General features: G+C 57.6%; 9 protein-coding genes across 9 annotated transcripts; 5 read left to right on the top strand and 4 right to left on the bottom strand.

Annotated features, from left to right (window-relative positions):
- Positions 1-448: 448 nt before the first annotated feature.
- Positions 449-2,726, top strand: BO86DRAFT_438426 (Zn(II)2Cys6 transcription factor domain-containing protein; the record flags this gene model as incomplete). The annotated part of the gene is made up of 5 exons (XM_025676122.1): positions 449-609; positions 675-738; positions 796-1,421; positions 1,478-1,761; positions 1,814-2,726. The coding sequence occupies 5 exons, from the start codon at positions 449-451 to the stop codon at positions 2,515-2,517; spliced, it is 1,839 nt and encodes a 612-aa protein (XP_025524304.1). The 3' UTR covers positions 2,518-2,726.
- Positions 2,727-3,347: 621 nt separating this feature from the next.
- BO86DRAFT_320938 (DUF1115 domain protein) lies at positions 3,348-4,259 on the bottom strand (the record flags this gene model as incomplete). Its single annotated transcript, XM_025668324.1, has 1 exon — positions 3,348-4,259. The coding sequence occupies one exon, from the start codon at positions 4,257-4,259 to the stop codon at positions 3,348-3,350; it is 912 nt and encodes a 303-aa protein (XP_025524303.1).
- A 747-nt stretch (positions 4,260-5,006) lies between these two features.
- On the top strand, positions 5,007-6,394 carry BO86DRAFT_438422 (uncharacterized protein; the record flags this gene model as incomplete). Its single annotated transcript, XM_025676121.1, has 2 exons — positions 5,007-5,098; positions 5,378-6,394. The coding sequence occupies 2 exons, from the start codon at positions 5,007-5,009 to the stop codon at positions 5,994-5,996; spliced, it is 711 nt and encodes a 236-aa protein (XP_025524302.1). The 3' UTR covers positions 5,997-6,394.
- Positions 6,395-6,498: 104 nt separating this feature from the next.
- BO86DRAFT_438417 (SDR family NAD(P)-dependent oxidoreductase) lies at positions 6,499-7,408 on the top strand (the record flags this gene model as incomplete). Its single annotated transcript, XM_025676120.1, has 3 exons — positions 6,499-6,554; positions 6,608-7,044; positions 7,134-7,408. The coding sequence occupies 3 exons, from the start codon at positions 6,499-6,501 to the stop codon at positions 7,406-7,408; spliced, it is 768 nt and encodes a 255-aa protein (XP_025524301.1).
- A 582-nt stretch (positions 7,409-7,990) lies between these two features.
- On the bottom strand, positions 7,991-9,406 carry BO86DRAFT_438416 (Clavaminate synthase-like protein; the record flags this gene model as incomplete). Its single annotated transcript, XM_025676119.1, has 4 exons — positions 7,991-8,235; positions 8,309-8,900; positions 8,970-9,095; positions 9,161-9,406. The coding sequence occupies 4 exons, from the start codon at positions 9,404-9,406 to the stop codon at positions 7,991-7,993; spliced, it is 1,209 nt and encodes a 402-aa protein (XP_025524300.1).
- A 456-nt stretch (positions 9,407-9,862) lies between these two features.
- BO86DRAFT_450328 (RidA family protein) lies at positions 9,863-10,389 on the top strand (the record flags this gene model as incomplete). Its single annotated transcript, XM_025676789.1, has 3 exons — positions 9,863-9,978; positions 10,035-10,108; positions 10,165-10,389. Exons 1-3 carry the CDS (start codon positions 9,927-9,929, stop codon positions 10,387-10,389), a joined length of 351 nt encoding a protein of 116 aa, XP_025524299.1. The 5' UTR covers positions 9,863-9,926.
- A 372-nt stretch (positions 10,390-10,761) lies between these two features.
- On the bottom strand, positions 10,762-12,270 carry BO86DRAFT_368699 (MFS general substrate transporter; the record flags this gene model as incomplete). The annotated part of the gene is made up of 1 exon (XM_025670215.1): positions 10,762-12,270. The coding sequence occupies one exon, from the start codon at positions 12,268-12,270 to the stop codon at positions 10,762-10,764; it is 1,509 nt and encodes a 502-aa protein (XP_025524298.1).
- Positions 12,271-12,843: 573 nt separating this feature from the next.
- Positions 12,844-13,653, top strand: BO86DRAFT_320818 (HpcH/HpaI aldolase family protein; the record flags this gene model as incomplete). Its single annotated transcript, XM_025668314.1, has 1 exon — positions 12,844-13,653. The coding sequence occupies one exon, from the start codon at positions 12,844-12,846 to the stop codon at positions 13,651-13,653; it is 810 nt and encodes a 269-aa protein (XP_025524297.1).
- Positions 13,654-13,810: 157 nt separating this feature from the next.
- BO86DRAFT_450326 (uncharacterized protein) lies at positions 13,811-15,727 on the bottom strand (the record flags this gene model as incomplete). Its single annotated transcript, XM_025676788.1, has 2 exons — positions 13,811-15,238; positions 15,443-15,727. The coding sequence occupies 2 exons, from the start codon at positions 15,725-15,727 to the stop codon at positions 13,811-13,813; spliced, it is 1,713 nt and encodes a 570-aa protein (XP_025524296.1).
- Positions 15,728-16,073: the final 346 nt, after the last annotated feature.

The following is a 16,073-nucleotide window of genomic DNA, read 5'->3' as shown; positions in this document are numbered from 1 at the left end:
GAGTCTCTGCAGGATGATTCAAAGAGGAATAGCTGCTGGCACTGCCAACCATGTGACTGAACTAGTCGGGGATGGACTGGACTGTCTGTCTGTCTTCATCGATCGAATCCAACTCCATCATCATCCAACTTACCCTCATTCTCTAATCTCTCTATTTTCTACTCTCTCTCTCTCTCTCTCTCTCTCTCTCTCTCTCTCTCTCTTTCTCTCTCTCTCTGTCTCTATCTCTTTGACTATATCGGCTATCTGCATACAACCCCCCCCCACAGCAGCTGCAGTGGCACTTTAAACTGCACAGTTCACTCACGGGCCCGCTTTTCCTGGCTGAAGAATCCAATCTTCACCATCCCTGCTTATCATTCTTCACTCTTCCGCACTGCCCCCTCCCCCCCGGTCAAGACCACACTACTCCGCTCTGTCAAGTGGAGCACCCACTAAATAACCAAATATGAATCGGAGACAACCCCCGAGACGCCACGCCTGCGTCCGCTGTGTTCGACTCAAAGTGCGATGTCAGCCTGTTGAAGGCACTGGCACTTGCATCCGCTGCACTCGACTGGGCCAGTCATGCACGCTCCCCGATAGCTTACGCGCGAGTAGTCGGCCCAGGTACGATTCTCCTCTCGCATCCTTGTCCTATCATGGACTGTTCCCCGATAACTGATTTATTTCAGAAAAACACGCATCGATGCCTTACAAGAACAGATCGATAACCTAGTCACCCAACTTGCTAGCAAGGTATGCGTCTTGAGTCCATCCGATCATTCGGGAAGGTATTGATGGGAAGTCTCATAGCAAGCGGCCAACTGTCAAACCCCGTCGCGAACCGCCAGTGTGACCAACACAAACGATTCGCCCGATCCGTACCAGAAGGATTCACCGTCGCAACTGGCCCGCAGTGAGAGCGAAGGCGACTCGCTTTTTGGCAACCTGGTAACCCTCGAGGAGGCTGACGAGCTCCTGGCTAAATTTCGAGCCCAGAAGATGCACCACTTCCCTTTTGTCATCATACCACCAGACATGGACATCGCCTCACTGCGCGATCAATACCCCTTCCTGCTGACATGTATCGTCTGGGCTTCTTTGGAGCACAACAACCCCTTACAACTGAAGATGGAAGGCATGATCAGACAGACGATCGCGAATCGCGTCTTCGTCAACAGCGAACGAAGCATGGATCTGCTGCAGGGACTGCTGGTGCATTCGGCCTGGTACCATTACCATTGGAAGAGTATGCATGCGCATCAGTACTTGCTACTTCAGGTGCTGCCGATGCTTGTCTACGACCTCGGCCTGGATCAGGATGAGACGGTCAAGATGCAACTGCAGTCGGGACAGATAAGTGAGCCCCGAAAAGAGCAGTTGCACAAGACTCCGGCGGCTCAACGCGCTCTTCTGGGCTGCTACTATCTGTGCCACAAGTGAGTGTCGCATGCGACTAAGACCTTTGCTACCGATCGAAGCTGACCTGCATCAGATCCTCGATGTTTCGCCGACATATGAACATGCGACACACCAAGTGCATCGATACCTGCGTGAAAAACCTCACCGAAAATCCCGAATATCCCAGTGACGCGCTGCTGAGAGCGCTCATAGAAACGCAGCCACTCATGCGCAAGTCGCACACGCTGCTAGGCGATGAGCTGAACTACTGCACCGACCAATGTCGCGATGCGACCTGGGAACAGATCCTCGATGCGGTGGCCAGACACCAGAAAGAGGTCGATGATCTGAGATCGCGCCATAATCTACAGGACAATTGTGAGCATCTATCGTGCATTGGAATGAAGACCTCGTGTTCTAACCAACTTAGGGGCCATGCGCATGGAGCTGGACGCCTTTCCCACCCTCATGTTCGGGCACTTCCTACGCCGCCAGAAGGACGCGTTCTACCTGCGCGACATCAACCAGCTGCAGCCGCTCGCCACGTCCGCCCACCGGGTGGCGGCCACATTCCTCGCGACCCCATCCGCCGTGGCAGTGCACCTGCCGATCTCGTCCTACACGACCTGCTGGTACGCCATCGTCCTCCTATGCAAGCTGGGCTTGTCCTTTGGCATCTACAGCCAGCTACCGACGGATCTCGGCACGCGCAGCGTGCACGAGGTGGTCCTTGCCACGGTGCACAAGATTGAAGGGTTCTCGCTCGGGGACGATCTGTGGGCGGGCTGCAAGAGGGCCATCGCCAAGCTTCTGAGCTGGCTGGAGAAGACCAGCAACGAAACCCCGCGGCCCATGCTGCCCAGTCCCGCCGTCGCCACGTCCGAACCACCCAGCCTCATGGCACTGCCGCCCCCCATGCACTGCCCCCCTGGTCCGATGATGCCGCTGTCGCAACAGTACCACGTTCCAGATCAATGGCAGTCGCCGCCGATCCCTGGCGGTCTACCGACGGGGTTCGAGACGGACATGATGATGGGCATGGAGAGCAACATCATCGTGCAACACATGATCGATGAACTCAGCCTGTTCGGGTGGGCGGGACAGGGTCCCTATCTGCCAAGCATTGGGGTCTGATCATTGGGGTTCTAGCAGCAATAGTGCTGACTTCTCTACTGGAGCGCCCCTGTGCCGCTAGACTGTGGGCATTTTGATGATCGCCACGCATTTTGTACATGATTTGACGCGTTTCCGCTATCTGTCTCAATGAGCGTACTAGATTGGGTTTAGGATATGGGCGTTGCGGGTTGCTTCTTGGCAAGCGAGTTTGAATTGATTATAATATTCAGGAGCGGAGGTGTTTTTGACAAGCCTGCCAATATTGCACGAGTGAATTTGTGTCTATGTCTGTTTCATCGTGTCTATGATATTCGTCCCAAGTCACCGCCTGTTGTATGGTTGTTGTGGTATGTATCCGAAGTTCTCTCCCTTTAAAGAAAGACCTGCTGGCATCAGGGAACCGAGCCACAAATGCGTGTCATCATCATCCAGGTCAATCCCGCTGCTCACAAGAGGCCCTGAAACTTGATATCTGTTCAAAGGTAGGGCATGAACAGCGCGGGGCCGTGGTCGGATCCACCAACAACGTTTTTGTATAGCTGTGATCAGCGGGTTGCGGCTTCTGCAGCACGGACTGTATACGAGATGGCCTGCCCGACTGCGGATGCTTCTTATCCATGCCAAGGATGCGCATCACTCTGTGGTGACGATTGATCTCAAAGGAAGCCAACAGCGGCACGACCGTAGCCCTAGGCTAGAAGCCTGCCACCCGAAACCATGACACAGGGCTTCTACTTAGCACTTATCCGCCCCGTCCTGGAACCAAACCTCGAGTCCAAACCGCGAGTCAACCGAGCCACTACTACCCACACCTCACAATGCCAGCACCAGCCCCGCCGCCCACCCCCTCAAAAAATCACCTTCTCGAACGCATCCCCCAACCCCCTGGCATGAAGCCACTGCTCGAGCGCCTGCATATCCCCCCGATTCGCCCGCTGCCCACTGCGCTCGCCCAACGAATCCGTGATCTCCTCCATGCCCGCAAACACGCGCTGCACCGCGGCCCCGGTCTCGCGGAACCGCTCGCTGACCTTCTTCTGGTGGCTGGGGATGTCGCCCCACGAGTGCGTCTTGATGAACTTCATGTACGCGTCGATGTCCGCCGACGCGCCCTCGAGACACAGCACCCCGGGTTTCCCGGCCAGCACGAACCCCGTCAGCGCGTACTCGGACGCGTGGTTCACGAGGTCGTCGCGCTTCGCCCGCGTCGACAGCGATGGGAAGTAGAACCAGACGCGCACCAGCGGGCCGCGCGCAGCGGACTCGGAGGGCCAGGGGGAGTTTGGGGAAGCTTCTGGCTGGGCTGAGGCTAGGAGCTGGACGGCTTGTTCTTGGATGTGGGTTAGTGCCTCGAATACGTCTGCGTCTGCGGGTATGGCTGCCGCTAGCTTGGTGACCTCGGCTTTGGAGAGCCAGTCTGGGCGCAGGCTGTAGGTCGGTGGTGGGGGTTGGTCCAGGGCTTCACCGCGCTGGTCGCAGTGTAGTGGGATCGTGAGGTTGACTTGGAAGCGCTTGTCGCTGTCTGCGAGGGGCAGCGAGATGTAGAGCGAGATGCTGGATGGGATGCCGGACGGCGCGCTGGTGGGGTTGGGGTCCTCGCACCAGGCGCGCAGCTTCTCGAGGCACTCGGCCGAGGCCGGGGGAATCTCGAGTTCCTCGGGGGAGACGTACATCGCTGTGAGGAGGTCGATGGTCGAGAGTTGCATCTCCATGAGGTCGACCGGGAGCACGGTGGTGGGTTGTTCTGGTATGGTGGCCATGATCTTCTGTGTTTGGCTATAAAGCTTCCTTAGAGACAATGATGAGGTGAATTGGCCAATGGAAGGTGATGTTAGCTTGCCAGAATTGCTACGATTTAGTTTGGTGCTGCAATTGGCTGGCTTGCGAGGTATGACTGGGGTATGCTTGGAAATAAGCATGTAGCAACAAGCGGGTGGGTGCCATTCTGTTCCTCCGACAGCGGAGCCGCGGAAAATGGATCTTCCGTTTTCTCTGGCCTCGGGGGCTCCGCAACTCGGAGGGGCAACTGGCAAGGCACCTTCAACAAGCATCACCCCTAATATTGCTGCAAAATCCAAGGTCTCGGTGGTGCTGGATTGATGCTACCTCTCCGCTGGTGAGGCAAAAAAAAAAAAAAAAAAAGCTCATGTGTCCAGCTATATGTAAGTATGTGGCACGTCTAAGCGTTCCAGGTGGCCATTCACCACACGAAGAGCCATTTACCCGTCAGTTGCAATGCAGGGGTTACGAATGCGCATCATGAGTGAGTACCGCCGCAGCACCGCAACAAGAGAGGCATAATTTACCCTCGGTTCATCGCATTGAAATTGCAGAAAGTGAAGCTCGGCGATAATAGCTTAAAGGGGCTTAGACGGGGAGCCTTCCCCGCAACTTAAAGCCGAGATGAACCAGCTTGAATATGCAGATCCCTCGAATGAAGTGGATTAACCGCACAATTCCGTCCGTCTACCTTGTTTCAATGGCCCTATCAAGCTAGAGAGTAGAAAATGCCAATCGCGCCAAGGGTGAGGGGTATCAAGCCCTTGAGGCCGGTGTTGCAGACCGTTCCTGTCGATCGTCGAATTGGGGAGGAGAATTCGTCAGCTCTGCGTCTCCATCGACGGGGGAGGAAACATGGAGGCAGATGCAGGGGTATAAACTGGTCCTTCGGTGCCTGTTGATCCCCTTCAGCAGCAACAGCTCGTCTCAATCATTGACTCCTCTCCCCTCTCTACCAACCACCAATCTCTTTCTCAAAACAACTCCAGACCACAAACAAGATGCGTCCTCCCTCAGCTACCCCCGTAACCCTCCTCACCACCCTCCTCTCCCTGGGTGCAACCACATCCGCAACCCCAAGCGACACCTGCGCCAACAGCACTGACCCCTACACTCTCTACCCCGTGACCACCAATATCACCATCCCGGAGATCGCCGCGCGCACCAACCGCAGCCTCTGCGACATTGCGCGCCACAACCTGATGGCCGACCCCCTGATCCCACCCAACATCGGGCAGACCATCGTGATCCCGCCGCTCAGCTGCGCCTCCTCCCCGCCGGACAACGAGTCCTGCCTGATCCCCAACACCACGCGCACCGCGCTGTGCATCAACGGCGGGCCGCGCCTCTACTATACCGTCCACGGCGACACCTACGACATCATCGCGCGGCGGCTGAACATCTCCACCGCCGCACTGATGGGCAACACCTCCACCTCCACCGCCGAGACGTCGTCCGCCGACGCCCTGCTGGAGGTCGGGCAGTTCATCAAGGTGCCCCTGTGCGAGCCCAGCCAGTGCTCCATCAAGCCGTTCACGCTCGAATACGGCGTGTACAAGGACCTGGCGGACGAGTATGGCACCACCGTGGGCCAGATCATGATGCTGAGTCCGACGTACAACTACAGTACCTCGTTGATGACCGGGAACACGCGGCCGACGCTGGATCTGCCGTTCAATTGTTCGGTTACCGGGGATGATGTGGTGGTTGTTGACTAGAGGTTGTTGGGGGAGTAGGTAGTTGTGTGAGTACTCTGGAAGGGATCGGTGCCCTGGACTACTTATATTCAAGTACATATTAGTGTTGTGAGATGTAATTAAACCTTGGTGGTTTTGATTGTGTATGCCGGCTTCCTCTTTGAGGATGCCAATGTGTACTCTAGTAGGGAGATTCATCCCTGCTGATAATTATCTTGGGACTCAGAAGGTCATGTGGCATCAATGATAATCATTGGCTACAAGTTAACGAAGATAGGATACTAGATAGTTCATTCGAGTGGGTTGCAAAACCACCATGGGCAGTTGGAGACAGCGGGAGGAGCTCCCGGGGAGGAGCTCTTGCTATCTTTCGGTGGATTCTTGGCATTGAACACAGCATCAAGACACAACCATCATAGTATTTGTAGGGGAAGCATACATCATCTCAATGATATAATTCCAATCGAGTTCGCGAAATCCCCGTCTTTCTCACTTCACCAACCCGTTCCCGCCCCAAACCAAAATGTCCCTCAACGAAATCACCGGCAAACTCGCCCTCATCACCGGCGCCTCCGGAGGGTAAGCCCCCAATCCCAGCCCCAACTCCAACCATCTAACCTCCTCAAAAAAAGCATCGGAAGCGCCTGCGCCCGCCGCCTCGCCCAGAACGGGGTGCACCTCGCCCTGACCTTCTCCACCAACCGAGCCGCCATCGACCAGCTCGTCGCCGACCTCCACTCCTCCTCCACCTCAACTACCACCCCCTTGCGCATCTCCACCCACCAAGTCGACGTGAGCCATCCCGAACAGCTGGAGCACCTCTTCACGGAGATCGGGGAGCATCACGGCCAGCGCCCGGACATCCTCATCTCGAACGCCGGGTACGGCCGCCGCATCCCGGACGTGTGGGACATCCCGCTGGACGAGTTCGAGCGCATGCTGACGGTCAACCTGCGGGCGTCGTTTGTGCTGGTCAAGGGAGTGGTCGAGCACATGAAGGCCCAGCGGTGGGGCCGGATCGTGTTCATGTCGTCGATTGCGGCGCGCGGGGGCGGGATTAATGGGTGTCGTATGTCGTTTCCTTCCCTATGCACAGCGGATGCTGATTCGGCCGACTGTCTTGCTGTGGTTGAGTGGATGCTGATACAAGGGGAGCAGATTACGCGGCCTCTAAAGGTGGTCTGACGGGGCTGATGATGAATCTGGCCACCCGGTTGGCGGAGTACAACATCAGCGTGAATGATGTCGCGCCGGCGATGATCGGGGAGACGGGGATGGTGGCCAGTGCGGAGGCGATCCCCCGCGAGGTGGTCGAGGGGATCCCGCTGGGCAGGCTGGGGACGCCGGAGGAGGTGGCGAATGTGGTCATGATGTTGGTGACGACGGGGTATATGACGGGGCAGAGTTTGTTGCTGGCGGGGGGGTTGAAGTGATTGTTCGTTTGTGTGGGGTTGGGGTTGCTGGTGTGATGGTTGTTGTTGAAGTTGATTTGATGTATGTGTTAGAGGATCAGTCATCTGAATAACGTTGTTTATCTAGTCGAAGCTGTGAGTTAGGGTTAAAGTCTTTGGGATTTTACCCTTCATGTCTAGAGCTAATTATTACCTAGCACAAAACCTGGATGTTTGTAGGAACATCGAAGATTGTTAACAGGCCAACTCGGTCCAGAAGACATGACTTGTGAAGACTCTCCTTGGACCTATATATAGTTATCTGAGCCGTAATTCCCATATCTTGACCTGGAATCACCCAGAAAAGCTTTCCGCAGATTGTATATTTGCTGGCCAGGGAAGGTGTACTCTCGCATCAGCAAATGAAAACAGTAATCTGCAATGCTCATCTCTCTGAGATCAACTCGACATCGTCAGACACTCATGTTTAATTAGCACGAACAAAATTCATTTGAAACATTTCCATAGTTCTAACACGCAAGAAACACCGATAATAAGTCATCGATTCCACCGAGACGATCTCTCCCCAGCCTCCTACCCGACAACAACCTCGTTTCCCACCATTCACACCGGCAAAACCACCTTGACCCCCATGTACTCGCGCTGATGCATGATCTTCCCCTCGATCAGCACCTGATCCGCGCCCACCGAGTTCCGCACCGAGTCCGTGGGATCCGTACACGTAGCGATCTGAATCTCGCGCCACTCGCGATTCGTGGGGACCAGCTTGCCCTGTGCCGTAAGGTTCCGGAACTCTTTGTAGACCCCTTGCTCCTCGACGCAGCCCTCTCTCTGAATCAGAGGTGAGTCTACAGAAATCATCAGCATTATGCTCCCCCCCCAATTGTCCGGGACCAAATCAAAAGAAAGAAGAAAACTCACCCGAAGCCGGCCCCATCCGCAAATCCCCGACCGAACTATTAAACAGCACCAACGACAACCGCTCCTCCTCCAACTGATCCGCCGGCGGGGTGAACACGCGATGCCGGGTCGCCTTGAAGTGCCCGCCCGAGACGATCTCCAGGGTATCCCCGATGTTCACGACCAGGGCGCCGGGCCGGTACGGCACGTAGTACCACTGCTCGTCGCGGCCCCAGATCTGCAGACACGAGATGGGCACGCTGAAGAGCAGGGTCGTCAGCCCGAAGTCCGTGTGGCCGTGCATCTTGATCCCCTTGGACGCGTCGCGGGTCGCCTGCTGCACGGGCCGGAACAGCGCGTGCCGGAAGTACCCTTCCCCGGTGGGGCTGCCGTGCGACTGCACCTTCTCCCACAGGTAGTCGTCCGGCAGCTCGAGGACGCGCGAGAATAGGGTGAGCAGGCGTCGGTTCACGGATTGCGTGAGGTAGGTGCAGAAGGCCTCGATCTCGTCCATGAAGGGTTGCAGGCACTGTGGGACCCGGGTCGAGGGCGAGGCCCATTCCGGCGTGTACCAGTTGAATTGTTCGATGCCGTCGGCGGGGCCGCGGTGGCGCTGTGAGGGGGGGTCAATTTGCGATCTTTGACGTAAGGGAGAGGGTTGATGTGATGGGATGGGACCTACTTTGAAGCCGTAGGGGTGCTTATAGCCGGACCAGACGCCGGTCTCGGGGTGGAAGAGCAGGCGCTCCTTGTCCTCTTCGCTGATGTTGTTGTAGAGGTATTGTGCTAGGCCAAATTGGCGGTGGAGCTGGAGTTGTGTGCCTGTCAGCGTGGCCTCGACCTAGGGTTGAGTCGTCCCGGGTAACATCTTACCTGCTCTAAAGACACGCCGTAGTTCTCGAGGAACAAGAAGCCATCGTCACGGATGGCTACCTTCACCTGTTGAATCAGATCATTGACCACAGCGGGGTCTTCCGAGTCAAGCAGAGACAGGTCGATGGATTTCAGTTCGGCGAAGTTGTGCTTCTCCTTGGTGACGGGTGGAGGAGTCCAGTTGGGCACAAAGGGTTTGCCTGCGAGTGTAGGCGAGGGGGGGTTGAAGGGGGCGCTTGGTGCCATTTCGATCTTGGGGCTGTAATTTCTAAGGTATCTTCTACTGTGCTGGTTGAAGAAATGTTGACTCGATTGCGATGGGTTCATTTATATGCGCGGTGTTGGACGCCGGGATCCTGTATACGATGTGCTCCGTGGTCATACGAGATTCCATTCCTCTGCCTGCCATTGTCTCTCACCACCAGGGAGAACGACAACTGCTCCTCAGTGAACTCACTCTTCTCTCGTCCTTGAGCTCCTCTATCAGATCGCAGAGCTCCCGCCAAGACCCTGATAAGGACTATCACAGTGGACGCTCTCTACGGGTGGGAGGAGCTCCTCCCGCTTGGCACTCGGGAGGAGCATCGATGATCACTACTTCCCCCTCAATTTCTCAATATTTAAATGCCCATAAACTCTACGAGATAATCCCCATGCCCTAACCAACCAGATCGAACTTCCCAACGCCACATTCCTCCCTAGCTTCAGCAATACCACAACCACAACCACAACCACAACCACCAATCCCCATTCCACCCCAATCAAAATGTCCCGCCAACTCATCTCCAGCGAGAAGTTCCCCCCCAAGCCTCACAACTGTGCGTCCCAGTCCTCATCCCTCCACCCCCACGACCAAAGAACTAACCCCCGACAGGCCCAGCCGTAAAAGTCCCCGGCCTCGTCTTCTGTGCCGGCCAAACCGCCACCGGCGAGATCAAGCAAGCCACAGTCAGTGCCCGGCCCTCCTGTCTTCCCTCAACGTTTAGTCTAACCGGGCGGAACAGCGAACCGTGCTCCAAAACCTCAAAGAAGTGCTCGAACTATCCGGCTCCTCCCTGGAGCAAGTGGTCAAGTACAACGTCTACCTGGCGGACATGAAGGACTTTGCGGCGATGAACGAGGCGTACATTGACTTCCTTCCGAAGCCGATGCCCTCGCGGTCGTGTCTGCAGGCGGTCGCGCCGGGGGCGGGGACGGTGATTGAGATTGAGTGTATTGCGCAGGTTTGAGATTTTCTTGGATAGATGGATAGATTTATTTTTGAGTTATGCAGTTTTTCTTGGGGCTGGGGGTGTAAAGCGGGATTTGGGGAGCTTTGTGAGGTCTATTGTGGGTTCTGTTAAGATGGTTTGCATTCTCCAACACTGAAAGGAAAATTATTGTAGATTGATTTAAGACTTCGCAAATGAGGGAGAGAGAGAGAGAGAGAGACTGTGTGGCTGTGATGTACTGTGCTTTTCACCCCTGGGAATCCCGAAACTTATCATATGAGAGTCATCGCTGCACAGCGCTCCATTGTATATGCTCCGCAAAGATACAACCCACCCACACCGCACATTCCCCAACCCTACCCTACAGTAAAGACCTACGCCACAGCTAAATCAATACATCTCATACCGCCACCCCAAGCGCACCATCTCCTCCGTGACGCCCCCCTTCATCGCCTTGCGCACCTCCTCGTCCACCCCGGAATCCAACCGGCGATTCTCCCGCAGCACCAGCCAGCGGTACGCCGTCATCGTCGCGGCCAGCAGCACCGCGGCGCCCATCAGCGTGCCAAAGGCAGCATAGAAATGCGGCGACGAGTAATACAGATACGAGGCCCAGATGTTCGAGGTGCCGCCGATGGCGTTCACCAGCGCGGACGCCGCGGCACGCTTGGCCACCGGCCGCGCCAGGTGCAGGTTGATGGTCTTGTAGAGGAGGAGCTGGGGGCCGACGGAGGCGAACGGCAGGAGCATCATGGCGAAGTAGCGGGCGCCGATGTTCAGCGTCGCCAGCAGGATCACGTACATGGCGATCGCAATACCAATGCACCCCAGGATCAGCGGGTAGACCGTGTTGCGCCGGTCGGAGTGGAACATGATCCCGTAGTAGACGGCGCCCGCCAGGATGTACGGCGGCGCCGTCAGCAGCAGGCTGACCGTCTCCGAGAAGTTGAGCGAGGAGACGAGGGTCGGGAAGTAGTTGGCGATGGAGCCTTGGGTTTGGGACAGCATGTTGGCCAGGATGAGTAGGATGAGTTTCGGGTCAGCCAGCGCGTGCAGGAACCCCTGCAGCGGGCTTTCTTTCTCCGTGTCCGCGTTGCCCTCGGCCGCGCCGGCTTCGGACTCGATGCGCCACACGGCCAGATCGCGCTGCAAAGGGGAGAGCAGCCGGCTGTTGTGCGGGAACTCCGGCATGATCAGCCCGCACAGCAGTCCGATGCCCACGGTCGCGCTGCCCTCGATGATGAACAGCCACTGCCACCCCGCGATGTTGTGCACCCCGTCCAGCTGCAGGATGGCGGCGGCGAAGAGGCCCCCGAACGCGTTGCCGACCTGCTGCGCGATGTAGAGCCCCGCGATGCGCTTGCCCAGTTCGACCTTCGTGTACCACGCCGACAGGTAGTAGATCGCCCCCGGGAAGAAGACGGCCTCGGCGATGCCCAGGATCGCCCGCACCGCGAGCAGCTGCCCGTAGTTCTTGACTGCCGCTGTAGCGGCGGAGATGCACCCCCAGATGGCCACGGCCACGCAGATGTACAGCCCCGGCCGCGAGATGCGTGTGATCAGGATGTTGCTGGGCACCTGGAAGGGGAGGTACCCCACAAACAAAATGGAGACGGCGGTGGCGAACTGCTCCGAGCTCATGTGCAGGTCGTCGGTGATGCCTTGCAGCTTCGCCGAGGCCAGGTTCTGCCGGTCGATGTAGTTCAGGATGTAGAGGATGCCGATGGTTGGCAGCACCAGCAGGTCGACCTTGCGGACGAGCCGGCGCTGCAGGTCGCGCAGCTCATCGTCGCTGAGGTGGCGCAGGGACTCGGGCATGCGCTCGTCGTAGGGAGTGACTTGACCCTCGTGGCAGGAGGCTTTGTCCGTGATGGACGGTGGGGGTTTGTTGGCGTCCATGTCGGGGAGTGAAGCTGTGGCGGGGGGTTTGTGTGTGTCTGCTGGGGAGTGAGGGGCTGGGGCTGGGGCAGGGGCTGCCATTGTTGTTTTTGGGCAGGTTGTGCATGGATGCAGTTATATGTCATTCGATCAATGCATGGCCATTGGGAGAGTTCATGATAGTAATCACACTCAATTGACCGTATCAGTGACTCGTGAGGTCTTGTGTGGAGATAGCAGATAAGAAGGGAGGAGGGGAGGAGGAGGAGGAGGAGGAGGAGGAGGAGGAGGAGGAGGAGAAAGAAGAGTGCTCCTCCTCCTCCTTCTCCTCCCCCGCCTTATCTGTCAAGCCCTAAAATGCGGAGCTCCTCCCGCCGATAAGCACCGCTGCATTACCCGGAGATCCACCCGAACACGAGACGCCCATTCCACTTCCTAACATACTTAAACCAAGCCTTTGTTGAGCGTATTCCTTCTCATTCAAGTGATTATTTACATTTACAATCAAACACTCAATCCCATCAAGACCCCCCTTCAACCAACCCTCCCTCTCTACCCCTTCCAAAAACCCCAAACCCACCACCACCCACCAAAATGACCCAAAAAACCCCCCCAACCGCACAAACCACGACAATCCAAAACCCGCGCCTCCGCCTTCTCAACAAACTGCGCACCTCCGACTACCCCGTCATGACCTTCATGGCGCTCCCCTCGGTCCGCATGGCGCAAGTCGTGGCCCTCACCGGCGTGGACGGGATCATCATCGACTGCGAACACGGGCACATCTCCGACGACGCGATGCACAACAGCGTGGCCGCCATCTCGGCGCTGGGCGTCTCGCCGATCATCCGGGTGCGGGGCCCGGCGCACGACATCCTCAAGCGCGCGCTGGACACGGGCACGCACGGCATCATGGTGCCGCAGATCAACACCGCCGCGGAGGCGCGGCAGGTCGTCGCCTCCTCCAAGTTCCCTCCCTACGGCGTGCGGGGCCAGGGCTCGGCGTTCCCGGCCATCGGGCACGGGCTGACGACCCCCGAGTATATGGTGTCTGCCAACGAGACGATCATCACCATGGTGCAGATCGAGACCAAGGAGGGGGTCGACAATGTCGAGGAGATTTGCGCCGTCCCGGGCGTCGATTTGGTCTTTATCGGCCCGAATGATCTCGCGCAGGCGCTGTTGGGGTATGTGCCGGCGCGGGGGGATGAGCCGGTGTTCGTCGAGGCGATTGAGAAAATTGTTAAGGCCGGGAGGAAGTATGGGAAGTGGGTGGGGAGGATGGTGAACAATGGGGCGTTGGCGAAGGAGGCGAGGGGGATGTATGATACGGTCGCCATGACGGGGGATACTAAGGCGGTGCAGAATTGGTATATTGCTGAGTTGGAGGTTGCGAGGTCTTAAGTTTGGGAGGTATAGAGGGTTTGGAGGTGGTTGCGGGGCCGGAAAAGATTGCATAGAAGGTTGTACATATTGAATTTCATATCAGGTTTGGTTTAAAAAGGATATCGTGTTTTGCGTGTGAGAGAGACAGCAGTACCGTAGGTTGACGGCCGTAGCTTCAACCACCTCCCCTGCCCAGCTCGTCCAGACATCGCCCGATCAACCGCCCAATCTGCCACCTCTCCCGTCGCCCAAACACCGTCCGGGCCCAGCGCAGCGCCCCCTCCCCGTCGCCATCCGACACCCCGACCACCCCCATCGCCCCCGGCACCCCCCACCGCACCAGCTGCCACGCCACCAAGAATGCCTGGTATGCGTACAGCAGCACCCAGGGCGCCTCCGCCTCCAGGGCTGGGCACCGATCCAAATACCGCAGGAACCAGTCCACGTGCGGCTGCACCGCCTGCACCACCGTGTCCACCTCGCACAGCACCTCGCACGAGGCCGGCGCCAGCCGCGTCGACTGCTGCAGCCACGTGTCGATGCTTGCCCCGACGATGCCGCCCGTGTGCAACGGCGACCACATCTGGAGCTCGAGCATGGCCGTTTCCCAAGTCGCGGCGCAGGTGATGGTGCGGGCACTGGTCGTTCGGGGATTCCCATCGGTGGTGGGATCGAGATCACCATCCGGGCGGAGGTACGGACCCAGCGCCGCGAGGGACGAGCGCAGCGCCCCAAACCGCTCCATGCTTAACATGCCCGTCATCGTGGACCAGCCGGAGATCTCGCGGGCGCTGGAGATGAGGAACTGGGCGATGTTGATGGCGCCGTAGGGGTCGAAGGGGGCGATGGGTTGGATGTCGGCAGCGGGAGAGAGGAAGTGCCGAATTGCGTCGGCGTACTGTAGCGTGGGGGCTTCAGCGGTGGCAGTGGAGCGAGAGGTGAGTTGAAGGTGCGCCCATTCGGCGCTGGTGGAGGCGGACCACTGGTTCTCGGGGCAGGGAAGGTCGTGCTTGATTTCCAGGTGGGAGATGCAGCGGGGGATGGAGAGGAGTTGGTAGTACAGGGCATCGATCTGGTGGACCGCGAAGATGGTTCGCTTGTGCGACTCGGCCTGGATGAAGGCGCGCCAGAGGGAGTCGAGGTCGGAGGTTGAGGCCAGGGAGGAGGTCGGGCTCGGTTGCATGAGGCCCGCCGATCGGGCGAGGGAGATCATCGCTGTGTGCATCTTGAGGCCCTGAGTCGAGCTCTCACCGCAGAAATACATCATGGCGCAGATCTGGAGGAGGAGGTAGGATTGGATGGTGGTCAGGTGCGAGGAAGTGGCTTCGGCGGTGTCGTCGGTGTCGTCTTCATGGCTGGGGATGAGAGCACGCGCACGATGGAAGCATTGCACGGACAGGGTGGCGCCAGACCCGGATGCGTCCTCTCGTTCCGGATCATCACCATATTGGTAGGCAATACTGAGAATGCTTAGGATGAGATATGCGGATACCTGTGTAGGATCGAAGGTTCCTTGGTGTAGAAAGGGGAGAAAGCAGGAAACGTGGTTGAAGAAGAGATCGCGTCCCCGACGGATCTGCAGGTCGGACGGAAACCAGTCGTCCTGTCCGAGCAGCGAGGTATTGGATGGAGATTTGGCCGCAGAATCTGATACACTGGGCGCTTTGTTGCTGGAGGAGGGTGAATCTGGATGCCCAAAAGATGGAGGTTCCGGCAGTAGATTCCAATCGAGTTCGAAAACCTCGTTCAGGGCAGGCTGACTCGGACTCCTCCGGAAGAATCGTGCCGAGGGCCGACGTCGGCTCACTCTTGCTGCCTCGTATTCGTCGCCAGCCCGCTGGAGTCGATGCACCTGCAGCGAGCATGACTGGTGGTGCTCGGGGTGCTTCCGCTTCATATGTCGATTGCGCAAGTCCGGACGGGAGAAGGTCGCGCTGCAATGACCACAGGCCAAGGAGACTTCGCCCGAGGAACGCGAGTGCAGGGCAGCATGGCGCTTGAGGTTTTCATGTCTGGTAAAGCGGCTCTGGCAGATGGAACATTGGAAGGGCTGGTAGGGTGGGACCGGTCGGGTCGAGTGAGCGACCGACATGGTGTACTGCTTTTGATGCAGAGCAAGTGCCCTCACTCCCGAGTCAGGAGGCTGGCAATGCCACCAAGGAAGAAATCCGGGGGACGGAGAGTATTTAACGCTAGGATTGGCGTAAGGTAGAGGTAGTTTTACCCCACCCCCGCAAACAAGATCGCTGCTTGGCGTCAGATCGGCTATTCGGCAATTGTGCTGGGCGAATCACCGCGACTGCTGGCCTGGAAGAACTGTGAGCTCCTAAGTATGCTGGATCCTTCGTGAAACGCAACGTAAACAGATACATAAGAGAAAACATCGACTGCAGTCACGAAAAGCAGATGGAAATATGGATCATCATGGATGCTGGGCT

The sequence above is a fragment of the Aspergillus japonicus genome, assembly GCF_003184785.1.
Source record: "Aspergillus japonicus CBS 114.51 unplaced genomic scaffold BO86scaffold_58, whole genome shotgun sequence".
Classification (NCBI taxonomy): domain Eukaryota; kingdom Fungi; phylum Ascomycota; class Eurotiomycetes; order Eurotiales; family Aspergillaceae; genus Aspergillus; species Aspergillus japonicus.
The sequence above is the reverse complement of the archived record's forward strand: the minus strand, read 5'-3'. Positions and strand labels throughout refer to the sequence as shown.